This window comes from Mustelus asterias, chromosome 1 (assembly GCF_964213995.1).
Source record: "Mustelus asterias chromosome 1, sMusAst1.hap1.1, whole genome shotgun sequence".
Taxonomy (NCBI): Eukaryota; Metazoa; Chordata; class Chondrichthyes; order Carcharhiniformes; family Triakidae; genus Mustelus; species Mustelus asterias.
Genome location: NC_135801.1, coordinates 192,209,694 through 192,235,906, shown reverse-complemented (window position 1 = coordinate 192,235,906; position 26,213 = coordinate 192,209,694). Strand labels below are relative to the sequence as shown.

Sequence of the window (26,213 nt, the reverse complement as noted above, 5' to 3'; positions counted from 1 at the left end):
TGACTCCTGCAGAGATGTCCTGGAGCTGAGATGATTGACCTCCAACCACCACAACTATCTTCCTCTGTGCCGGGTACGACTCAATCACCATTAACCCATCACCATCTTCTGAAGAACACTCAAATTAAGTATGGTTTTGCAACCTCCCAAAAACAAATCTGAAAGAACTACATTGTAGAAAACGGAGTGTGTTTACTTTGGGTGGAGGGGACGTGTGGTTGGGAAGTAAATATTTTTTAAAGAAATTACTGATACCTGAGCATGTACTGTACATCAATTTAATATTCATTGATGGAGACAAAAATCAAGTTGCACAATTTTGATAAGAAAAATGGAAAATAGTGATTCTGACATCTTCCTGGTATCATATTTACACAGGAGAGCCAGCTGGTTAAATGGGGTAAGGGTTGCCTGTTAGTTCCATGGTTTTGGCACTTTCTCTCAGTTCTCCAGCCCAGCCTCCTCCAGCCTCTCCAACTACTCGTCATCTAGCTCATCACTGTCTAGATCTTCTTCTTCTCGATCCTCATCCTCTTGCTCCCCGAATGTCAGTTCTTCCTTGGTCTCTGATTCCTCGGACTCCGGCTCCTCCTTGACCTTAGGCTGTCCCTTGACTTCTGGCTCCACCTTACTCTTGGGCCGCTCCTTGATTTCTGCTTCCTCCACGACCTTCGACTGCTCCTTGACATTTGGTTCCACATAGTCGCTGAGGTGCTTCCTGTACCGCAGTTTCTTCAACTTGGTGCAGTAGTCTCTCTCCTGCGTCAGCTGCTTGTGCTGTGCCTCAAGCTCATCCTGCTGCTCACGTAGGACCCGGGAGCGCCGGATCAGGCACACCAACACCTCTCGCAGCTGCTGATTCTCCACCTTAATCGATTCAATGTGCTCAATCAGGCAGCACACTGCCTCCTGTGGGGCAGACAGGGGACATGGCTTGAAACTCAGATTATTACCTTGAAGATATCTATCTGTTTGTTCCATTGTCCTCTTAAAATTCAGGCACTTAAAACCAATGCACAGTTACACCTCATTCGCTTTTTTGATCTGCAATGTCTACAGTCCTGCTCTTTTTAAGGTTGTTTGTGTTCTGCACTATGGGCCTTCCACCCTGCACCTGAGAATTTGCCAAACTTCACCACGATGTGTAGAAGCAGCCAGGACTTTACCAGTTCCAGTGACTGCACTGGATCAGCTCCCGAGTGCAGTCCTGTCGTCAGAGTATTTTACTGATAATAGTACCACACGTGGAGAGACTGGTTGCCTCCATCATCATGACATTTATTACACACACACACTTTTTTCTCTCTGGGGAATAGTGGGGGAAGTGGTGGAACATTCCAGAGCTGATTATCAGCCTGCTGAACCCTGTTGTAAACGCTCCTTCTGTGAGCAACAAGTCCTGGCGATGGACTTGAAGCTGGAGCTTCTGGTCCAAAGGTAGGGATGCTACCACCATACCACACACCCTCCTCCTGGTCACCTCCTTGGAGTGGACAGTGAATACAGGCCAAATAGGGACCATTTTACAGCCATGTTGGCATTTTGCTGATGGCAGAGAAACCCCGTGCCATGAGGGGCGGCTACCAGCTACATGGAGGTGGTCTCTCTCTGGCATTCTGCGGAAGGAAGAGACAACGTGAGGAAAAACCTCATTCCAACAGAGGTATGAGACTGAAATTGACTCTCGGTGAATTGTTGAGACAGAAGCTTTGTCAACCTTTGAGATTAGATTAGAGTTTGCAGTGAAGGAACTGAAGGAATATGGTAACGGGGTGGTAAATGTGAGAGTATTTCCTCACATGGAGATCAAACTGGTCATTGACTGGTTGGGCTGAACAGCCTGTTTCTGTGTTGTGATATATAGGACACATGGAATGCATTTGTACTTGGGCTGAGTGACTTCCAATATTTGAAACACTAAAGAGTATAGGGAAAGAGTGGGGACATGGACTTAGACTAAAGAACCACAGTGAGGGGGCAGAATAAAAGATCTCCTGTGATTCAATTTCCATTGGGATGGAAGTTCTTCACCATCTGGTTTCGCAGAGAGGAGGCTCTGGGGCAGGAGGCCCTGGGGCAGGAGGCTCTGGGGCAGGAGGCCCTGGGGCAGGAGGCTCTGGGGCAGGAGGCTCTGGGGCAGGAGGCTCTGGGGCAGGAGGCTCTGGGGCAGGAGGCCCTGGGGCAGGAGGCCCTGGGGCAGGAGGCTCTGGGGCAGGAGACTCTGGGGCAGGAGGCTCTGGGGCAGGAGGCTCTGGGGCAGGAGACTCTAGGGCAGGAGGCTCTGGGGCAGGAGGCTCTGGGGCAGGAGACTCTAGGGCAGGAGGCTCTGGGGCGGGAGACTCTGGGGCAGGAGGCTCTGGGGCGGGAGACTCTGGGGCAGGAGCATTTGTCTAAATAATCCAGGCAGCCGGGCCTATCACAGCAATGGATTTTGGGTAAATGGAGAAGGTGAGCTGGGGAGCTGAGGTTGCCGATTGGGCCACAGTGCTGGTGAAACAGTCTTTAGCCCGTTCATAGAGTCACAGAATCAATAGCGTTCCACAGCTCAGAAAGAGGAAAGAACTCAGGAATAACGACACTGATAAGCGCTCCCCACGTAAATTCCCCTGACTGATTTGCCAACTGTGTTATTTCAGTGTTGTTTTGGAGCCCTTTCTTTCTCACCTTGTTTGCATCTTTCTCCAGCTGTTTCACTCTCCTCCTGGCATTCTGTTTGTACTCAGCCTTCTCGTTGTTGAAGTTGAGTTTGAGGTCGTGTACACACTGTGAGTGTTTGGCTCGAGCATCCATCACCAGTTTGTCCAGCTCACTGATCCTGGCCAGCTGCTGCTCCCGCAGTTCCTAATGGGCAGCGACAAAACCATTTGTTTCACAATGCTTTTTATTTCACTCTGAACAGCCTCCCTTCCCCGGCCAACGTCTGGGGTTGGTGCAGCCCAGGTCTACAGGTGCCTCCCAGTGGCTCTGTTGTTTGCCCCAGCACAGAGAGAGAGAGGAGGCTATTCAACAGCTCAAGCCAGGCAAATTCATGGCCGATCTGCACCTCAACTCCATTTACTGTGTAACGTTTTGGTCTCCTTATCTGAGGAAGAATATATTTGTCTTAGAAGTTCAAGTTTATTGATTAGTGTCACAAGTAGGCTTACATTAACACTGCAATGAAGTTACTGTGAAAATCCCCTAGTCGCCACACTCCAGCTCCTGTTCGGGTACACTGAGGGAGAATTTAGCATGGCCAATGCACCTAACCAGCGTGTCTTTTGGACTGTGGAGGAAACATATGCAGACACGGGGAGAATGTGCAGACTCCGCACAGACAGTGACCCAAGCCGGGAATCGAACCCGGGTCCCTGGCGCTGTGAAGCAGCAGTGCTAACCACTGTGCCACCGTGCCGAAGAGGTGTGACTATTGATTCCTGGGATGTGAAGGCTGTCCAATGAGGAAAGATTGAGTGGGATGACCTTTTTTTATATTCATTCACTTGGTGTAGACATCACAGACAAGGCCAACATTTATTGCCCATCCCTAATTGCCTTTGTGGTGAGCCATCTTCTCGAACCTCAACAGTCCATGTGGTGAAGGTGTGACGGTGCTGTTAGGGAGAGAGTCCCAGGATTTGCAGTGACTGTGAAGAAAAGGTAATGGTATGCAGCTTGGAGGGGAACCTGTAGGTGGTGGTGTTCCCATGCGTTTGCTGCCCTTGACCTTCTAGATGTGGGCTTGGAAGCTACTGACAAAGGAGTTGCTGTAGTGCATCTTATAGATGGTACTCACTGCTCTCACTGTGCAACAGTGATGGAGGGAGTGAATATTTAGGGTGGTGGATGGGGTGTTTTGTTCTGGATGCTGTTGGGTTGCCTGGGCCAGTGGTTCCCAATCTTTTAGGTAACGCAGCACACTTCAATGAGACAAATAACCCCACGGAACACCCACTTTCTTTTCAGCTAAATCAATTTCTCATAAATGCTCCACGATGCAGCAGTGAACCATCAGTGGCCAATCACGTACAATAGGCGGGGCCACTCAGTGTCCTGTCTCCATGGAGATGGAATGTTGGCGCCACTGGGCACACCAGTTGAAAGCCACTGCCTTAAGCATTGACTTCACCACTGATACACAATGTATCATAGCGGTTCAAGAAGACAGCCCACAATCACCTTCTAGTCATAATTAAGGATGGACAATAAATGCTGGCCTTACCAACAGTGCTTGCATCCCAAGAATGAATATTAGAAAAAGAGAAAACCACAAAAACATATCCACTGGCCAGTCATTTATGAATGTAATGGCTGTTTCCTGAGTGTGTATCCATCTATGTTCATGTGTGTGGTTTTTAGTGAGTGCTATGCCAAATACAGGGGCAGCGATGGCCTAAGTGGTATTATCGCTAGACTATTAATCCAGAAACTCAGCTAATGTTCTGGGGGTGGATGGTGGAATTTGATTTCAATAAAAAATATCTGGAATTAAGAATCTTCTGATAACCATGAAACCATTCTCGATTGTTAGAAAAACCCATCTGGTTTACTACTGTCCTTTAGGGAAGGAAATCTGCCGTCCTTACCTGGTCTGGCCTACATGTGCCTCCAGAGCCACAGCAATGTGGTTGACTCTCAACTGCCTTCGGGCAGCTAGGGATGGGCAATAAATGCTGTAAGAAGTCTCACAACACCAGGTTAAAGTCCAACAGGTTTATTTGGTAGCAAATACCATAAGCTTTCGGAGCACTGCTCCTTCGTCAGATGGAGTGGAAATCCAGTGGAGATTTCCACTCCATCTGACGAAGGAGCAGTGCTCCGAAAGCTTATGGTATTTGCTACCAAATAAACCTGTTGGACTTTAACCTGGTGTTGTGAGACTTCTTACTGTGTTCACCCCAGTCCAACGCCGGCATCTCCACATCAATAAATGCTGGCCAGACAGCAACACCCATGTCTCATAAATGAGTAAAAGAAAACTCAGACTCTACCCTCCTGGTTATATTTGATAGTGAAGCTTATCCTCTCATACACAATGTGACTTAATAGCCAGCGCCCTCATCTCTGAATCAGACAAATCAATTCTTGCATCATTAAAATCATGATCTCTCAGTAAACTCAGCCTTACTTGCAAACGTGCAAGAAGGTTCTGATGTGGCAGGATTTTTGACAGGCGTTGGAAATACATGTCTTTCCTGACCTGTTTCATCCTGCTCCGTTGCCAAGAGAACATGCCCCTTCAGCGTGGCAGCAAAGTTTACAGCAAACAAATGGAGAAAGGGCCATCGACTTAGAATCATAGAATAATACAGTGCCGAAGAGGCCCTTGGGCCCATCGAGTGTAGACTGATATGCGAGAAACACCTTCCCTCCCACCTAATCCCATTTACCAGCACTTGGCCCATAGCCATGTTATGTTGTGCCAAATGCTCATCCAGGTACTTGTTAAAGGATGTTTGTGAAGCACGGCTGTGCAACTGACCGGGAAGGGGGAGGTCGTGGCACCAATGTTTGGTGCCATGTGGACAGGAATCTGTAGAGAATGACCCACAACCGGCCGTCTTTCATGAGTGTCCAAACCACCACTTCCTAATCCCAATTAGTATTTATCAAAGAGTGCTCTTAAATACGTCTTCTCCCAGCGCTCCTCTGCCATGTTTTGGTTCACTGACCTCTCCTCGACTAATTGTTACATACACGTACACATTAACAGCATGGCACACAACAAACAGATGACTTTGTACTGACTTCAATCAGGCCATTGAGGTCGGCCTATTGGAGCATGGACTACCTGATTAAGGGTCCAATGATGGGCCAATCAGGGAGTCTTTGCTTTGTACATAACAGAGAGTGTCAGTTCCAGTGTCAGAACCCCGGAGATGGACCGCTAACTGCTAGCACTCTGTGTACTGCTGTTAGAGTTGTAAATAAAGGGATTTTGGTGAAGGGACTTCTGCCTCCGAAGACTTATTACAGGCTTTTTGGAATCATTGATCTAAAGATGAAGACTTTCTGCTCCTAATGATTAAGAAGAAATACAAATAGTCAAACTGAGAAACTGGAACCAATGTATCAGTTTGTCTATTGCTGTCTGCAAAATTATTGGATCCTCGAGTAAATTTTCACCGGAGTGTCCAGTCCGATCCTCTCCGCTAAAGCTGCAATCCTGAGCATTCTGTCCTGTGATCTCTCTCTCTCCCCGCTGGATTTGTTACCTCTCCCTGATTTGGTCCTGGGTGCCGGGAATCTGCCCTGATCTGATCCGCTGGGAAACTGGACGTTAAGGAAAAAGCGATCGAAGCAGCGGCGGAAAGCCAAAAGCAAGGGAACAGAGCGGACTTGAGAGAGACCCTGAGACATTGCTGCAGTTGAATTTCCTCAGCTGGGGCTCAGAGTCTGCCCCACAGCCACGGCACACTTGCACGCTTCTGATTATGTTTCAGATTTTCAGCATCTTCTGTACTTATTCCACTTGTGTTCTGAATCCACCATAAATTTTCATAGACATTAAAAAACAATCATTCTTAGGTTGTGGGTCTTGCTGGTAAAGGCCTCTTTCCATTGTTCTGATACAAGTTTGAGACAACTCCGTATTTTGACAGGTTCTATCTGAGGGCAGTTAAGAGCCAAGCACCTTGGTGTGGGACTGGAGTCACATATAGACATGATGTGGAGATGTCGGGGTTGGACTGGGGTAAACACAGTAAGAGTTTTAACAACACCAGGTTAAAGTCCAACAGGTTTATTTGGTAGCTGCTGCTGCAGCGCTCCAAAAGCTAATGGCATTTGCTACCAAATAAACCTGTTGGACTTTAACCTGGTGTTGTTAAAACTCTTACTGTGTCACATATAGACCCAGGGTGGGTAAGAATGACAGAGTTCACTCCCAAAGGATGTTAGTGACTGAGTTTTTATAACAAGCCGATAGCCTTATAGCTGAAAGAAAAATACTGCAGATACTGGAAATCTGAAATAAAATCTAAAATGCTGCAAACTCTCAGCAGGTCAGGCAGCACCTGCAGAGAGAAACTGAGTTAATCTTTCAGGTCATTAACCTTTTATCAGAACACTCAGTTTATGGTCTCGGTGGCACAGTGGTTAGCACCGCTGCCTCACAGCGCTAGGGACCCGGGTCCCGGCTCGGGTCACTGTGTGTGCGGAGTCTGCACGTTCTCCCCTGTGTCTGCGTGGGTTTCCTCCGGGTGCTCCGGTTTCCTCCCACAGTCCGAAAGACGTGCTGGTTAGGTGCATTGGCCACGCTAAATTCTCCCTCGGTGTACCCGAACAGGTGCTGGAATAGGGATTCTCACAGTAACTTCATTGCAGTGTTAATGTCAGCCTACTTGAAGGTTTTGGTATTTATGCAGTAGTGGAGTTTTCTGATAAGGGAAGTATGAGAACATTGAAAGGTTTTTCCAGTATCCCGAGCCCCCAGCATGAATGTGTTGTTCCATTCAAATCCAGGCTTTTCAACGTAAGGAATAGCCATCCGAGGGAGCTCTCTGCTGCACGAGCTTCTGTATCATGCCTTAAACAATCCGTCATCCCTCTTAATGAACTATTACGGAAGCTTTCTGGAGCTGAGAGTGTAGGTTTTTCATGAGATTGCCAAGACACAGTGAAGGACTTAACTAGTTGACCACAATAATGTCGCGATATAATATTTCTTGATCGCTGCTCTGCTTTGGATGGAACGCTTAGTTTTTTGTGTTGCTTCTTTGAGGTGTAAAGTTATCTACTTTGCAAACTGGGAAATGTTGACATTCAGGAGGGACCTGCGTGTCCTCGTACTTTAATCACAGAAAGTTAACACGCAAGCACAGAGAAACAATTTTAATGCAAACATTGACCTTTATTATAAAGGGCTTCATTTACAAAAGTGACAAAGTCTTGCACAAATGTGTATATAGGACCTTGAAGAGAGAGTATCTAGAGTATGGTAAGGTGCATTGACCCAAGCAGGCGCCGGACTGTGGCGACTAGGGGAATTTCACAGTAACTTCATTGCAGTGTTAATGTAAGCCTTACTTGTGACTAATAAATAAACTTTAACTTAACTTTACTTGTGACACGAATAAATAAACTTTAACTTTAAAACTTTCGAACTTTAAACTTTTACTGAGACCAGCTTTATAGTTCTGGATGTTTAAGTCTGATGTGGTGAACGTTAATTCTTTCGACTACTTGTCCAGTAAGGTAACCTCTGCACTATCAATCCAAGTTTCAGTTAGGTTGGCTGAAAGCAGGGAGACTGCCCAGCTGCTGTTTGACGGCTGAGTGTTTTACTCAGGCAAGAGGTTCACTTACTTTATATTCCTCCAGATCCTCAATCTCCTTCTTCAGCTGAACCAGTTCATCTTCTTTCTCCGATTGCGTCGTTTCCAGTTCTGATGAAAAAGAGCCAGAGAAACAAATTAGATACGTGGATATTTCCCATCCAGTTTGGTGTCTGGGAGCATTCAGTAAACTATCACCGATATTCATAAATTATACTTAAAATTAAAATAGTTTGTGTGTTGTGTCAAAGAAGGTTTTGCAGTTGTAGAGCATCTTTCACAATGTGAGGGATCCCTAGGGACGTCATTCCCATTGCTAAGTAGAAAATAAAGCAGTCAATTTGCACACAGCAAGATCCCACAAAGGGGACTAAAGGGCGATTTATTAGAATAGCTGGGAATGATGAAATGTTTTGACAGAGTAAATAGGGAGAAACTGTTCCCACTGGCAGGAAAGTCAGTCACCTAAACTCCAATGGGTACAGCTCCAACCTTTCCTAAGACAGTCCCCTTCATCCCAAGAATCAGCCTTCTCTGAACTGCTGCCAATATGAAGAGTTACACATAAGAACATAAAAAATAGGAGCAGGAGTAGGCCATCTAGCCCCTCGAGCCTGCTCCGCCATTCAATAAGATCATGGCTGATCTGATAGTGGTTCAGTTCCACTTACCCACCCGCTCCCCATAACCCTTAATTCCCTTATTGATCAGAAATCTATCTACCTGTGACTTAAACATATTTAACGAAGTAGCCTCCACTGCTTCAATGGGCAGAGAATTCCAGAGATTCACTACCCTCTGAGAGAAGAAGTTCCTCCTCAACTCTGTTCTAAACTGACTCCCCCTTATTTTGAGGCTGTCCCCTCTAGTTCTTGTTTCCTTTCTAAATGGAAAGAATCTCTCTGCCTCTACCCTGTCTAGCCCCTTCATTATCTTATATGTCTCTATAAGATCTCCCCTCAGCCTTCTAAACTCCAACAAGTACAGGCCCAATCTACTCAATCTCTCTTCATAAGCTAACCCCCTCAACTCCGGTATCAACCTGGTGAACCTTCTCTGTATTCCCTCCAAGGCCAATATATCCTTTCGCAAATCAGGGGACCAAAATTATACACAGTACTCTAGGTGCGGCCTCACCAATACCCTGTACAGTTGCAGCAAGACCTCCCTGCTTTTATACTCCATCCCCTTCGCAATAAAGGCCAACATTCCATTTGCCTTCTTGATCACCTGCTGCACCTGCAAACTGAGTTTTTGCGATTCATAGAATCATAGAAACCCTACAGTACAGAAAGAGGCCATTCGGCCCATCGAGTCTGCACCGACCACAATCCCACCCAGGCCCCACCCCCACATCCCTACATGCACAAGGACCCCCAGGTCCCTCTGCACAGTAGCATGTTGTAATTTTTCACCATTTAAATAATAGTCCATTTTACTATTATTCCTTCCAAAGTGGATAACCTCACACTTGTCAACATTATACTCCATCTGCCAGATCCTCGCCCACTCACTTAGCCTATCCAAATCTCTCTGCAGACTTTCCACATCCTCCACGCAATTCGCTTTCCCACTCATCTTTGTGTCATCCGCAAACTTTGTTACCTTACACTCGATCCCCTCCTCCAGATCGTCTATGTATATGGTAAACAGTTGAGGCACATGTGAAATTGTGGCTGGCCACAGTGGAAATATGGGGTAGAATTTCACGCTTGTCAGTGGGCGGAAGCGGAAGCAGCTGGAATCCCAGTCCTGCCCGAATCCAATAAAAACTCACGATATTAAGTGGCAGGCAGAGTGAATCGTGTTTGCACTGCGCAAGTGTGCTGCTGCCTCCCTGAAGGTCCCTGATTACACCCTTATCAACTTCGCCCTCTGGCTGCCCAGCATCAGTATCTGAGTCTTTGATGATGTCCATGTCTGAGGCTGGGACTGTAGCATCCATCTTCCTGTTCAAGAAGACTCGCCCCCTGGAGAGAGCGAGCTTGGGAAGAGTGCAGCAGACAACAACTGTGAGTGACACTCGCTTGGGTGGGTACTTCAGGGTGAGGCACCTGAACCTTATCTTCAGCAACGTAGTGGTCCTCTCCACCAGAGTGGAGTGGTTGTATCCTTTCTCAGATCTGTCCTCAGGCGCCTGACAAGGCATCACCTTTTCAGTGGGAACCCTAGTCGCCAATCAACCACCAGTTGAGGCGAGCTGGAGCAGGAAAGAGCCTGGATACCTGCGAGTGGCAAAGAATGTATGCATCGTGTGAGCTGCCCGGGTACCTTGCATACGCCTGCAGAATCTGCGTCCTGTGGTCATATACAATCTGAAGGTTCATCAAGTGAAACTCCTTCCTGTTCACAAAGGCTCCGGTTGGCCAGCTGCTGCCTTGGTAGCCACATGGGTGCAATCAGTGGCACCATGGATGCAGGGAAGCCCTGCAATGGCAGCGAATGCTTCCACCTGCTCAGTCCAACTGACCTGGTCCACCCTGAAATGGATGAATCTTCTCACACGCCTGAACAGGGCATTGGTGACCACTTTGAAACAGCTGTGTGCAACTGACTGCGAGACTCCTTAAAGATCTCCCGCTGTGCCCTGGAACGATCCAGAGGCATAAAGGTTTAATTCCACAGTGACCTTCAGAGCCACGGGCATAGGGTGTCCACCTTTGGGGATGGCATAGTGGCACAGTGGTCAGAATTGCCGCCTCACAGCATCAGGGACCCGGTTTCGATTCCGACCTTGGGTCACTGTCTGTGTGGAGTTTGCACTTTCTCCCCATGTCTGCATGGGTTTCCTCCGAGTGCACCAGTTTCCATCCACAGTCCAAAGATGTGCAAGTTAGGTGGATTGGCCATGCTAAATTGCCCATTAGTGTCAGGGGACTAGCCAGGGTAAATGGCAGGGATTATGGGGATAGGGTCTGGGTGGGATTATGGTGGATGCAGACTAGATAGAGTCATAGAGGTTTACAGCATGGAAACAAAGAACAAAGAACAAAGAACAGTACAGCACAGGAAACAGGCCCTTCGGCCCTCCAAGCCTGTGCCGCTCCTTGGTCCAACTAGACCAATCGTTTGTATCCCTCCATTCCCAGGCTGCTCATGTGACTATCCAGGTAAGTCTTAAACGATGTCAGCGTGCCTGCCTCCACCACCCTACTTGGCAGCGCATTCCAGGCCCCCACCACCCTCTGTGTAAAAAACGTCCCTCTGATGTCTGAGTTATACTTCGCCCCTCTCAGCTTGAGCCCGTGACCCCTCGTGATCGTCACCTCCGACCTGGGAAAAAGCTTCCCACTGTTCACCCTATCTATACCCTTCATAATCTTGTATACCTCTATTAGATCTCCCCTCATTCTCCGTCTTTCCAAGGAGAACAACCCCAGTCTACCCAATCTCTCCTCATAGCTAAGACCCTCCATACCAGGCAACATCCTGGTAAACCTTCTCTGCACTCTCTCCAATGCCTCCACGTCCTTCTGGTAGTGCGGCGACCAGAACTGGACGCAGTACTCCAAATGCGGCCTAACCAGCGTTCTATACAGCTGCATCATCAGACTCCAGCTTTTATACTCTACACCCCGTCCTATAAAGGCAAGCATACCATATGCCTTCTTCACCACCTTCTCCACCTGTGTTGCCACCTTCAAGGATTTGTGGACTTGCACACCTAGGTCCCTCTGTGTTTCTATACTCCTGATGACTCTGCCATTTATTGCATAACTCCTCCCTACATTATTTCTTCCAAAATGCATCACTTCGCATTTATCCGGATTAAATTCCATCTGCCACCTCTCCGCCCAATTTTCCAGCCTATCTATATCCTGCTGTATTGCCCGACAATGCTCTTCGCTATCCGCAATTCCAGCCATCTTTGTGTCATCCGCAAACTTGCTGATTACACCAGTTACACCTTCTTCCAGGCCTTTCAGCCCAACTTGTCCATGCCACCCTTTTTTTTTAAACCCCTAAGTTAGTCCCAATTGCCGGCATTTGGCCCATATCTCTCAATACCCATCTTACCCATGTAACTGTCTAAACGCTTTTTAAAGGACAAAATTGTACCCGCCTCTACTACTACCAGTGGCAGCTTGTTCCAGACACTCATCACACTCTGCGTGAAAAAATTGCCCCTCTGGACCCTTATCTCTCCCCTCACACCTTAAAGCTATGCCCTCTAGTTATAGACTCCTCTACCTTTGGGAAAAGATATTGACTATCAAGCTGATCTATGGCCCTCATTATTTTATAGACCTCTATAAGATCACCCCTCAGCCTTCTACGCTCCAGAGAAAAAAGTCCCAGTCTATCCAGCCTCTCCTTATAACTCAAATGGGCTGAATGGCCTCCTTCTGCACTTAGGATTTTATGATCCCAACATTTGGAAGTATAGGTAGTGATCACACTACCTTTATCTGACAGTTGCCTTGTCCTCTCCACTGGCCCTGATCACCGTGTATCTGCACCTCTGCCCAAGGGTGATGACTATGACCACCAGGCCAAACCACTCTATGTTCCCCCTCCTCCTCAGGAGGCCCTCCCTGCCATGTAGACAATACCCATCTACAGGTTGGCAAATGGGGCTCATGACAGAGGGACCCAAACCTCCTGGTCTTGTTAGCGACAGATAGCATGGTTTTGTACATGGGAGGTCATGTCTCACTAATTTGATTGAGTTTTTTTGAGGTGGTGACAAAAATGATTGATGAGGGGAGGGCCGTGGATGTTGTCTACATGGACTTTAGTAAAGCATTTGACAAGGTCCCTCATGGCAGGCTGGGACAAAAGATTAAATCCCACGGGATCAGGGGTGGACTAGCTAGATGGATTCAGAACTGGCTTGGTCATAGAAGACAGAGGGTAGCGGTGAAGGGTGTTTTTCTGAACGGAGGTCTGTAACTACTGGTGTTCTTCCGGGGTCAGTGCTGGGACCTCTGCTGTTTGTAATATATACAAATGACTTGGAAGAAAATGTAGCTGGTCTGATTAGCAAGTTTGCGGATGATACTAAGATTGGTGGAGTTGCAGACAGTGATGAAGATTGTCAGAAAATACAGCAGGATATAGATGTGCTGGAAAATTGGGCAGAGAAATAGCAGATGGAAGTTAATCCGGACAAATGCGAGGTGATGCATTTTGGTAGATTCAATTCAGGTGGAAGCTATAAAATAAATGGCAGAACAATCAGGAGCATAGAACAAAGAGAGATCTGGGAGTACAGGTCCACAGATCCTTAAAAGTGGCAGCACAGATGGAAAAGGTGGTGGAGAAAGCATAAGGCATGCTTGCCTTCATCGGACGGGGCATCGAGTATAAAAGTTGGCAAATTATGTTACGGTTATATAAAACATTGGTTAGGCCACATTTGGAATACTTTGTCCAATTCTGGTCACCACACTACCAGAAGGACGTGGAGGCTTTGGAGCGAGTACAGAAAAGGTTTACCAGGATGTTGCCTGGTATGGAGGGTATTAGCTATGAGGAGAGATTGAATAAACTGGGATTGTTCTCCCTGGAAAGACAGAGGCTGAGGGGCGACCTGATAGAAGTTTATAAAATTATGAGGGGTGTGGATAGGGTAAACAATTGGAAGCTTTTTCCAGGGCAGAAATGACAATTACACGGGGGCACAAGTTCAAGGTAAGGGGGGGGGGGGAAGGTTCAGTGGAGATGTGTGGGGGAGGTTTTTTACACAGAGAATGGTAGGGGCCTGGAATGCACTGCCAAGTGAGGTGGCTGAGGCAGTTACGTTAGCGACATTTAAGACTTATCTGGATAGGCACACGAACAAACAGGGAATAGAGGAATATAAGCAGTTGGTCTAGGTAGGACAATGTGATCGGCGCAGGCTTAGAGGGCCGAAGGGCCTGTTCCTGTGCTGTACTGTTCTTTGTTCCAGTGCCAGAGGACAGAAATGACACTGTGATGAAGTCAAGGCAGAAAACACTCTATCTACACTCCAAAACGTTATTCCACCTCACTCCTAGAAATGTCCAACTCTTCAGCCAGCATTTGCAGCTGGCCTTTGTTATCCCGCCCTTGAAAGAAAAAAGATCAAATTTGGTTGGTCCACGTGCCTGTCTGACAAGTTTAAAATTGCACGGGCAACGTTAAATTCTAGTCAGTTGAGGTTTTAATCCCCATAACTACCTCCATATTGTCGGTGGGCACACTGCTGATCAGGGTCTGCTGTTCGAGATACCATGCAAGTATGAGGTTCACGAGAATGATCCCGGGAATGAAAAGCTTGACGTATGAGGAGTGTTTGAGGTCTCTGGGTCTGTACTCGATGGAGCTTAGAAGGTTGAGGGGGGATCTCACTGAAACTTACCGAATAGTGAAAAACCCGAATAGAGTGGATGTGGGAAGATGTTTCCATTAATAGAAGAGACTGGGATCCGAGGGCACAGCCTCAGAGTAAAGAGCGACCCTTTAGAACCAAGGTGAGGAGGAATTTCTTCAGCCAGAAGGTGGTGAATCTGTGGAATTCATTGCCACAGAAGGCTGTGGAGGCCAGGTCACAGAGTGTATTTAAGATAGAGCTAGATAGATTCATAAGATAAAATCAAAATACTGTGAATACTGGAATCTGAAACAAAAACAGAAAATGTTGGAAAATCTCAGCAGGTCTGACAGCATCTCTGGAGAGAGAATAGAGCCAACGTTTCGACTCTGGATGACCCTTCCTCAGAGCTCTGTCAAAGGGTCACCCAGACTTGAAACAGTGGCTCTATTCTCTCTCCACAGATAGGTTCTCGGTTGGTAAAGGGATCAAAGGTTACGGGGAAAAGGCGGGTTGAGAAACATATCAGCCATGATTGAATGGCGGGGCAGACTCGATGGGCCAAATGGCCTAATTCTGCTCCTATATCCCATGCTCCAATTCTGCTCCTGGTCTTATGTTGGAATGTGCGCCCAACATCCTCACGTGTGACTTGGCGACCTTCCAGGTTAGGTTAAGTCTATCTGAACAACATCAAATTCTACCCATCGAGTGAATGACAGGTGAGTGTGTTTGATCAGTTTACCATGTAAAAGTGTGTGATTTACATTTGAACAAACCTTGTTTATGTGCCTCAAATTCGCTCAGTAGTTTCTCCTTTGCTTTCCTGATCTCTTCCAGGTTCTGGTGGTTCTGGTCGTTCAGAGTGATGATCTGATGCTGCCTTTTCTCGGTCCTTTTTGACATCTGTACAATGTATTCATGCTAAAGCAGAATGGGAATTCAAATGAGTCAACACAGAAAATTAATAAAGACATATTTATTCGCACTCAGCCAGAAATGCTGATTAGATGAGGAGTATTGCAACCGTCATTCACATAGCGAAGGAATCAGGTAGTTTCTATATGGGATGATGCCTTATCTGTGTTGTGTTACATCCCAGTAACACCATGAGGGGTCAGGCAGATTGTGTGTGGGATAATACAATATGGGGGTGAGGAACAGTGGGGTTATTATTTGAAAAAAAATTAAAATCTTTTCAAGTCAGCTTCAGGCTATAAAAGTACAGAGGAAATCGTAATCCTCCATCACCCCTCTTCCCACTTGGAGTACAGTTACAGTGCTGTTGCTCAGTGACTGTAGTGACGATAGAGATACACAGGGATCTTGATCCAAATAGGAAATAGATTGTGAAAGGATTCAAAGATAATGGTGAGGACTGTGCAATCTCACTGTCAGCTTATTCCTCGGCCGTTTGGGTTTGGGGTTTAAAGAATGTTCACTTCAAGGATCAAATGGGGGTCAAAAGTGTGACCCCCATTAGATTCACCCAGCTGTGATCTGCCCCAAATTGACCAGTTCATAGAATCCCTACAGTGCAGAAAGGAGGCCATTCGGCCCATCGAGTCTGCACCGGCTCTCCGTCAGAGCATCTTACCAGGCTCATCCCCCGCCCCATCCCCACAATCCCACTCATTTACCCCACTAATCCCCCTAACCTACACATCTTGGGACAGTAAGGGGCAATTTGGCATGGCCAATCCACCTAACCTGCACACTGTTGGACTGAAGGAAACCGGAGCACCCGGAGGAAACCCATGCAGACACGGGGAGAATGTACCAACTTCACACAGTCACCCCAGGCTGGAATCGAACCCGGGTCTCTGGTTCCAATTAGTCCCATAGATCACGACATTAACAGGAAATGCTGGAAAATCTCAGCAGGTCTGACAGCATCTGTGGGAAGGGAATAAGAGCCAATATTTCGAGTCTGGGTGACCCTTCGTCAGAGCTCTGACATTTTTGTTTCAGATTCCAGCATCCACAATATTTTGCTTTTAGTCCCGTAGCCCAAATGTTTTGTTCCTTTGAGTATTTCTCCAGTTCTCTTTTGAATCTGCCTCCACTGTCTTTCAGACAGTACTTTCCAGATCAGCATAACTCACTGTGTAAAGAACAAAATTCTCCTCATTGCACTTCTGATTATTTTGTCAACTATCTTAAATCATGTGTTTTTCTGGCTTTAGAATATCCTGCCTCAGAACAATGTTACCAAAACCCCTCATGATTTTGAACAGCGTTATTCAATACTAAAAGCAATCTGCCTCCCTCTAATGGTTACAAGCTGTACTGTGAGAGTTTTTCAAATCCCACACATTAAACTGGATACACAACATCCTTACATTCACAGAAAAACATCACATGCCTCTTGGCAGGAGAATGATTAACTAAAACTGGGCAGAGAGCTAAAGAAAGAAATGGAGGAGCCTCGAAATGCTTAGTTAAGGAGGTGAGTTTGAAAGTGGTTGGGAACCTTATGGTCAGACCAAGTTCGGCGCACTGTCCAAACCCACGACCTCTGCTATCCAGAAGGACAAGGGCAGCAGATACATGGCAACACCACCACCCGCAAGTTCCCTTCCAAACCACTCACCATCCTGACTTGGAAATATATCACCGTTCCTTCACTGTCGCTGGGTCAGAATCCGGAATTCTCTTCCTAAGGGCACCGTGGGTGTTCCGACACCACATGGACCACAGTGTTTCAGGAAGGGGGCTCACAGTGAGAGATGGGTGATAAATGCTGGCCTAGCCAGCAACACCCATATCCCACAAACAAATTTTTAAAATGGTCCTGACCTCCTGATCCAGACCGCCCCCCCATGATCATTACCCCCCTCACCCCACTCCCTGCCTCATCATGCCTCTGCCCCCCGCCCCCCCGATCCCATCTCAGTCTCTGACTCCCTTCTCCAGCCCCCGAAACCCTGGTGCAGTCTCTGAGCCCAACCCTCAGCCCCTGACATCCCTCCCCAGCCTCTGACATCCTCCCCAGCCTCTGACATCCTCCCCAGCCTCTGACACCCGCCCGAACCCCCTGACACCCCTCTCCAGCTTCTGACCCCTCTCCCCAGACTCTGACTCCCTCCCGAGCCCCTGACACCCCTCCCCAGCCCCTGACACTCATCCCCAGCCCCTGACACTCCTCCGGTCCCTGACACCCCTCCCCAGCCCCTGACACTCATCCCCAGCCCCTGACACTCCTCCAGTCCCTGACACCCCTCCCCAGCCCCTGACACCCTCCCCAGCCCGATACCCCTCCTCAGCCCCCTGATACCCCTCCTCAGCCCTCTGATCCCCTCCCCAGTCCCTGATACCCCTCCCCACCCACCTGATACCCCTCCCCAGCCCCCTGACACCCTCCCGCACTCCCTGACACCCTCCCCAGCCCCCTGACACCTTCCCCAGCCCCTGACCCCCTCCCCCCAGCCTCTGTCCTCCTCCCCCAGCCTCTGACACCCCTCCCCAGCCACTGACACCTCTCTCACAGTCCCTGACACCCCTCCCCAGCCTCTGACACCCCTCCCCAGCCTCTGACACCTTGGCCCTGGGATGAAACCCTCTCTATTTCTCCCATGCTATGATTTGCTGTGTACTTACAGTCTCCAGGCGTGTCTGCTGAGCTTCCTTTGCTAAGAACTCATTCTCCTTCCGCCTTGGATGTGATGGTTAAAGAAAGCGATCAGCAAATTATTTCTCTATAAAAGCACAAACAGGCCTGGCCTTTCAGCTAATATCTCAGAGGTCGGTACCGATAAGGGAGCCCATTCAGTCCATCAAGTTGATTCTACAGTGGCCCCTCTCAGAAGCATGTCCTCATTCAACCTATGGATTCTGAAGGATCCCAACTCTGATCAGGTGCACTGGCCATGCTAAATTCTCCCTCAGTGTACCCGAACAGGCACCGGATTGTGGGCAGCACGGTGGTTAGCACTGCTGCCTCACAGCACCAGGGACTCAAGTTCGATTTCCGGCTTGGGTCACTGTCTGTGCGGAGTATGCACATTCTCCCCATGTCTGCGTGGGTTTCCTCCGGGTGCTCCGGTTTCCTCCCACAGTCCAAAGATGTGCGGGTTAGGTGGACTGGCCATGCTAAATTGCCCCTTAATGTCAGGGGGACTAGCGAGGGTAAATACATGGGGTTATGAGGATTGGGACTGGGTGGGATTGTGGTCGGTGCAGACTCGTTGGGCCGAATGGCCTCCTTCTGCACTGTAGGATTCTATGACTAGGGGATTTTCACAGTAACTTCATTGCAGTGTTAATGTAGGTCTATTTGTGACTAATAAACTTTAGCTTTATCTCTAAAAGAGCAAGAGGAGACGGGACGGCACTGAATTTCAGCTCTGGCACCGTTCCCAAGCCAGGAGAGGCCGGCACCACCTGATCTGTCAAGGGAAAGATAAGCCACAGTGGGTCATGTCCAGGCGAATGAACCACTGTCACAAAGTTGCATGTTTAGCAAGGCCAGCAAAGGATACAGGTTATAAATCTTTATCTTCATTTGTTTCAGCTCTTTAACTATTTCATCGTACCTTTCAAAAATAAAAGCAAAAATATTAAAGATTTCGGAGTAATCAAAGAACAAAGAACAAAGAACAATACAGCACAGGAACAGGCCCTTCGGCCCTCCAAGCCCGCGCCGCTCCCCGGTCCAGGATTGAATCCTGAATCCAGGATCCCCGCCCAATTTTCCAGCCGATCTACATACCAATATCCTATCCACCGAGCTGTCCCTCACAGCTACGATGCTTTGTTCATTACAACCTATTAACTCACCCCCACCCCCCCATTCCAGACCATGTGATCTCCAGGGAGAGGCGAAAACCCAGAGTGAAAACCCCAGGGCCAATATGGGGAAAAAGAAATCTGGGAAATTCCTCTCCGACCCCCTGTGGCGATCGAAACGAGTCCAGGAGATCACACTGGCCCTGATCGGAAAATGCTTCCCAACCCTATTCATTTCCACTTCTGCTTTACGAACACCATCTGAATTCCCTGCCCCCGAGACAGGTTCCCAACTATCCGCAGTCTCGCTCTGTACTGGCACCAGCAAGATGATCATAGAATGAAGCCTTGAAACGAGAAACAAAGAACAATTAGCCCGCGCCGCTCCCTGGTCCAAACTAGACCACTCTTTTGTATCCCTCCATTCCCACTCCGTTCATATAGCTGTCTAGATAAGTCTTAAACGTTCCCAGTGTGTCCGCCTCCACCACCTTGCCCGGCAACACATTCCAGGCCCCCACGACCCTCTGTGTAAAATATGTCCTTCTGATATCTGTGTTAAACCTCCCCCCCCTTCACCTTGAACCTATGACCCCTCGTGAACGTCACCACCGACCCGGGGAAAAGCTTCCCACCGTTCACCCTATCTATGCCTTTCATAATTTTATACACCTCTATTAAGTCTCCCCTCATCCTCCGTCTTTCCAAGGAGAACAACCCCAGTTTCCCCAATCTCTCCTCATAACCAAGCCCCTCCATACCAGGCAACATCCTGGTAAACCTCCTCTGCACTCTCTCCAAAGCCTCCACGTCCTTCTGGTAGTGCGGCGACCAGAACTGGACACAGTATTCCAAATGCGGCCGAACCAACGTTCTATACATCTGCAACATCAGACCCCAACTTTTATACTCTATACCCCGTCCTATAAAGGCAAGCATGCCATATGCCTTCTTCACCACCTTCTCCACCTGTGACGTCACCTTCAAAGATCTGTGGACTTGCACACCCAGGTCCCTCTGCGTCTCTACACCCTTTATGGTTCTTCCATTTATCGTGTAGCTCCTCCCTACATTATTCCCACCAAAATGCATCACTGCGCATTTATCAGGATTGAACTCCATCTGCCATTTCCTTGCCCAAATTTCCAGCCTATCTATATCCTTCTGTAGCCTCTGACAATGTTCCTCACTATCTGCAAGTCCTGCCAGTTTGGTGTCGTCCGCAAACTTACTGATCACCCCAGTTACTCCTTAATCATCCAAACTTTCACTTGAATTATGGTGCGATTCCTCGATAGCGTGTCTGTGACGGCTGTTATTTGTCCTTCACCAGTCTCCTCTCACCCAGCCTTGAACGCTCGAATCATGTCTACCTATTCCCACCGCCGATCCTCATTTACAGGTTGCTCCTTTGGAGACATTTAAAATAGGCATTGAGCTCCCTCTACACTGTCCCCATCAAACACTCCCAGGACAGGTACAGCACAGGGTTAGATACAGAGTAAAGCTCCCTCTACACTGTCCCCATCAAACACTCCCAGGACAGGTACAGCATGGGGTTAGATACAGAGTAAAGCTCCCTCTACACTGTCCCCATCAAACACTCCCAGGACAGGTACAGCACGGGGTTAGATACAGAGTAAAGCTCCCTCTACACTGTCCCCCATCAAACACTCCCAGGACAGGTACAGCACGGGGTTAGATACAGAGTAAAGCTCCCTCTACACTGTCCCCATCAAACACTCCCAGGACAGGTACAGCATGGGGTTAGATACAGAGTAAAGCTCCCTCTACACTGTCCCCATCAAACACTCCCAGGACAGGTACAGCATGGGGTTAGATACAGAGTAAAGCTCCCTCTACACTGTCCCCCATCAAACACTCCCAGGACAGGTACAGCGCGGGGTTAGATACAGAGTAAAGCTCCCTCTACACTGTCCCCATCAAACACTCCCAGGACAGGTAAAGAACGGGGTTAGATACAGAGTAAAGCTCCCTCTACACTGTCCCCATCAAACACTCCCAGGACAGGTAAAGAACGGGGTTAGATACAGAGTAAAGCTCCCTCTACACTGTCCCCATCAAACACTCCCAGGACAGGTACAGCATGGGGTTAGATACAGAGTAAAGCTCCCTCTACACTGTCCCCATCAAACACTCCCAGGACAGGTACAGCACGGGGTTACATAGAGTGTAAAGCTCCTTCTACACTGTCCCATCAAACACCAGGTTAAAGTCCAACAGGTTTATTTGGTAGCAAATACCATAAGCTTTCGGAAGGAGCAGCGCTCCGAAAGCTTATGGTATTTGCTACCAAATAAACCTGTTGGACTTTAACCTGGTGTTGTGAGACTTCTTACAGTGTTCACCCCAGTCCAACACCGGCATCTCCACATCATCAAACACTCTCAGGACAGATACAGCACGGGGTTACATAGAGTGTAAAGCTCCCTCTACACTGTCCCCATCAAACACTCCCAGAACAGGTACTGCAAGAGGTTAGATACAGAATAAAGCTCCCTCTACACTGTCCCCTTCAAACACTCCCAGGACAGGTACAGCATGTGGTTAGATACAAAGTAAAGCTCCTCTATACTGTTCCCACCAAACACTCCCAGGACAGGTACAGCACGGGGTTAGATACAAGTAAAATTTCCTGTACAATGCTCCATGAAACAGATATGGTCAGAATGAATAAAATCTAGAATTGAAAGCTAATGTTGAGCATGAAACTATCATTGATTGTTGTAAAAACCCATCTGGTTCACTAATGTCCTTTCGGGAAGGAAATCTGCTGTCCTTTCCTAATCTGGCCTCCCTGTGACTCCAAAACCACGCAATGTGGTTGCCTCTTAACTGCCCCCTGAAACAGCCTGGCAAGCCACTCAGTTCAAGGGCAAGCAGAGTGGGCAACAAATAGTTGCCAGCAATGCCCACATTCATGAAAGAATAAACAAAAAGGTAACATTTTGAGAATTGTGAGCTGGTGATTACTATAAAAGTTGTGTACCGTTGTGAATGGATTGACCCTCAGCTCATTCTGCTTGTGGTTAACTCTCTCGGGCCCACACTGAGGGATGTGCAAAATGGCAGAGGTGATTACCTAGAGTTCAACATTGAGGATGTACTAATCTGAGGTGACAAAATTGTCTGCAAATGCTAGTTCTTCCTATCTTGGACTGTTGACGCTTAATTCCACTCCAGCCCCCGCAACCTCTGGGTAACACCGGGTATTAAATGCTGCCAAACTCACTCATTTTGCAGTGTGATAATCCGCTCAGTAGCTGCCGTCAGAACCTCCAACTCCATCCCGACTGGCTTGCTCTTGCCCTCAGCACGCCCCTTCTTCTTTTTTGACATACCTGCTGCTGCTTCTTCCTCCTCGGTCTGAAGTAGAATATTACTGGGAAGTTACTTTTGATAAAACAGTCCAAGGAACATTTTCTCACCAATTTCCCCACCCTCCTGGATAACCTGACTCTTTGCCATGTGTCCTCCCATCCCCTCAATTCTCTGGTATGTCACCAGTTGGCCATTCTTTCTGTTCAGGACTGGTTGGTGAGCAGCAGTAGATTCTTTGACCGTGGCAAGGGAAATGAAAAGCACAGCCTGGCCTCGGTGTCCACACACAACTGCACTGCTTGGGGGGGCGACATGGTGGCACAGTGGTTAGCCTCACAGCGCCAGGGATCTGGGTTCGATTCCCGGCTTGGGTCGCTGTCTGTGTGGAGTCTGCACATTCTCCCCCATGTCTGCCTGGGGTTTCCTCCGGGTGCTCTGGTTTCCTTTCACAGTCTGAAAGATGTGCTGGTTAGGTGCATTGGCCATGCTAAATTCTCCCTCAGTGTACCTGAACAGCCACCAGAGTGCGGCAACTAGGGGATTTTCATAGTAACTTCATTGCAGTGTTAATGTAAGCCGACTTATGACACTAATAAATAAATAAACTTTTTAAAAAAGGTATGTTGGGCACAGCTTGCAAGAAGTCACCTTGCTCCAGCGCCATCTTGGAATGTGAAAGGTGTGCAGGGTAGGTGAATTGGCTATGCTAAATTGCTCCTTAGTGTCACATGAAGTGTGGGTTGGGGGATTAGTGGGGTAAAAACATGGGGTTGGGGGATAGGACCTGGGTGGGTGCTCTGTTGGAGAGTCAATGCAGATTCAATGGGCCAAGTAGCCTCCTTCTGCACTGTAAGCCAGTTAAATCTGGATTTACAACAGGAACCCGAGTATAGATTTTTGGAAAGGTGGTGGCTGACCGGCAATGTCACTGAGCTCGTATTCCGGGTGCTCTGGAGACATGGGTTCAAATCCCAACATGGCAGCTGGTGGAATTTGAATTCAATTTGTCACCTGGAATTAAAACCTACTCTCAGTAATGGTGATCATAAAACTATCACCGATTGTACTAAAAACCAATCTAGTTCACTAATTTAAAAAAAAGATGGCATGGACAAGTTATGCCGAAGAGCCTGTTTCCATGCTATAAACCTCTATGACTATGACTATGATTTTAGGGAAGGAAATCTGCCATCCTTATCTGGTCTGGCCTATGTGACTCCAGAGCCACAGCAATATGACTGACTCTTAACTGTCGTCTGAAATGGCCTAGCAAGCTGTTCAAAGGCAATTAGGGATGGACAATGAAAATTGGCCTCGAATGTAACACCCAAATCCCATGAATGATTTTTTAAAAATTAATTCTCATGATATGGGGATCACTAGCAAGGCCAGTATTCGTTGCCCAGTCTGATTTACCTTGGGAAGGCAAGGTTGAGCGCCTTCTCTTTCAAAGCTCATTGGTCCATTGCAGAGGGCAGTTAAGAGTCAAAAACCTCAGTGTGAGACTGGAGTCACATATAAGAACATAAGAAATAGGAGCAGGAGTAGGCCATCTAGCCCCTCGAGCCTGCCCCGCCATTCAATAAGATCATGGCTGATCTGAAGTGGATCAGTTCCACTTATCCGCCTGGTCCCTATAACCCCTAATTCCCATACCGATCAGGAATCCATCTATCCGTGATTTAAACATATTCAACGAGGTAGCCTCCACCACTTCAGTGGGCAGAGAATTCCAGAGATTCACCACCCTCTGAGAGAAGAAGTTCCTCCTCAACTCTGTCCTAAACCGACCCCCCTTTATTTTGAGGCTGTGCCCTCTAGTTCTAGTTTCCTTTCTAAGTGGAAAGAATCTCTCCATCTCTACCCTATCCAGCCCCTTCATTATCTTATAGGTCTCTATAAGATCCCCCCCCAGCCTTCTAAATTCCAACGAATACAAACCCAATCTGCTCAGTCTCTCCTCATAATCAACACCCCTCATCTCTGGTATCAACCTGGTGAACCTTCTCTGCACTCCCTCCTAGGCCAATATATCCTTCCGCAAATAAGGGGACCAATACTGCACACAGTATTCCAGCTGCGGCCTCACCAATGCCCTGTACAGATGCAGCAAGACATCTCTGCTTTTATATTCTATCCCCCTTGCGATAAAGGCCAACATTCCATTCGCCTTCTTGATCACCTGTTGCACCTGCAGACTGGGTTTTTGCCCAGGCCACATAAGATCAGGAGGTTTCCTTCCCCGAACGATTTGACTGAAGCTGTTGTGACAATCTGACAGTTTTTTGGTCACTTCTATTGGCAGGAATTTTCAATTTCTAGATTTTAGTTTAACTGAATTCAAATTCTCGATCTCTACATTACTAGCCCAGATACATAACTACTATGCCACCATTTCCATCTTACTTCCTCAAACCCTCATATTCTTATCGTAGCTACAGCTAACAGCTACTAACTTGGCATTTTGGGCACTCGTTTGCTAATGGGGGAGTGACATGCACACTCACAGTTTGAAATTAAGCAAATTTCTTGACTTTTTCTTGATCTCTAATAATGGGGTGGTAGCATGGCATGCTCACGTTCAGTATCATTGAGCTGGATTAACCCATGCTCCAAAGAAGGAATGTCATTCGACAGACAGCTGGACACATCCACTGGGATATGAGAGAGGGGTGGGAGAAACAACGTGGGGTTGGGGGGATATAAGAGGAATATCATACTGTTGTGGTACTTCCCACGTCCTGGTAACTGTTAGGGCAGTTTGGGGAGGGCCGTGCTGGTGACGGTCTTGGCTTGACAGGTCGAATGGCCTCCTTCTGAACAAGAGGGATTCTATGAACAAGTCACAGAAACGATAAGCAAATGAACTGATTATAGTACTGGATCATTCAATCACCCACTGTCACGCCAGGACCCTGAAAATCCAGCACCGGCTGAAGAACATTATAATGTTACAATAAGGTCAATTTTAACTGATTTGACACTAAATGCCCATGTCCATAATGGAAATTTCCTATGTAAACATGTCACACTGCAGTGACAGGCTGCCACCAGCTATGGCGCTGTTGCAGGTGGTAAGTCCCAATCTCTTCAGCCTTTTATTCAGAAGTTTATTCAGCAACAAGCTCCATCCTTCTCTACTTTCAGCAATTTGCTCTAAACCGTCAATATATAAAACAAATGTTATATAAAAGATGAGGCTAGTACAGGAGAGTAAAATGGAGACCTGAATCAGATCTTCCTACTTGCTGCAAGAGTTCTCAAACCCCACAACACTTGGTCTCCAGCTTGTACAAGAATTACTTGTGTACTTTTACAAAATGCTGTGCAGTTGTGAGGAATTCATTACTGTACCTTTAATCAGTCTCAGCTCAGCAAACAGCCGTCACCATGGCAACAGCGGCAGGCTCCGCCCCCCCTGACGTAGCATACAATATTTTTCAGAGCGCAGATATTGGAAATAAAACAAGAGCCCGTGAATAATTCTTCAAAATCCGAATCAAATTAAATGTTTTGTTTTTAAATACAAGCGCGTACGATCTTTTTAAATTTCGGTCGCCACAGCAACAGAACTGGAACTGGACCAACGCCATGTTGCTTTCGCCCATTGC

General features: G+C 47.5%; 1 protein-coding gene across 1 annotated transcript; it reads right to left on the bottom strand.

The window, feature by feature from the left end:
- Window positions 1–263: 263 nt before the first annotated feature.
- Window positions 264–26,213, bottom strand: ccdc166 (coiled-coil domain containing 166). Its single transcript, XM_078230852.1, has 8 exons — window positions 25,957–26,213; window positions 22,514–22,647; window positions 19,014–19,067; window positions 18,133–18,187; window positions 15,312–15,456; window positions 8,287–8,366; window positions 2,665–2,841; window positions 264–909 (listed from the first exon to the last, which is right to left on the bottom strand). The coding sequence occupies exons 2-8, from the start codon at window positions 22,618–22,620 to the stop codon at window positions 478–480; spliced, it is 1,050 nt and encodes a 349-aa protein (XP_078086978.1). The 5' UTR covers window positions 22,621–22,647; window positions 25,957–26,213; the 3' UTR covers window positions 264–477.

What these genes read in the sequence shown, in the direction of transcription:
- ccdc166 (XM_078230852.1), bottom strand. Translation starts at nt 22,620, where the DNA reads ATGTCAAAAAAGAAGAAGGGGCGTGCTGAGGGCAAGAGCAAGCCAGTC. An exon ending in ATTATCACACTGCAAAATGA is followed by an intron (nt 19,068 to 22,513) that starts GTGAGTTTGGCA and finishes TATTTTTGAAAG; the next exon opens with GTACGATGAAATAGTTAAAG. An exon ending in AAGATAAAGATTTATAACCT is followed by an intron (nt 18,188 to 19,013) that starts GTATCCTTTGCT and finishes ATCACATCCAAG; the next exon opens with GCGGAAGGAGAATGAGTTCT.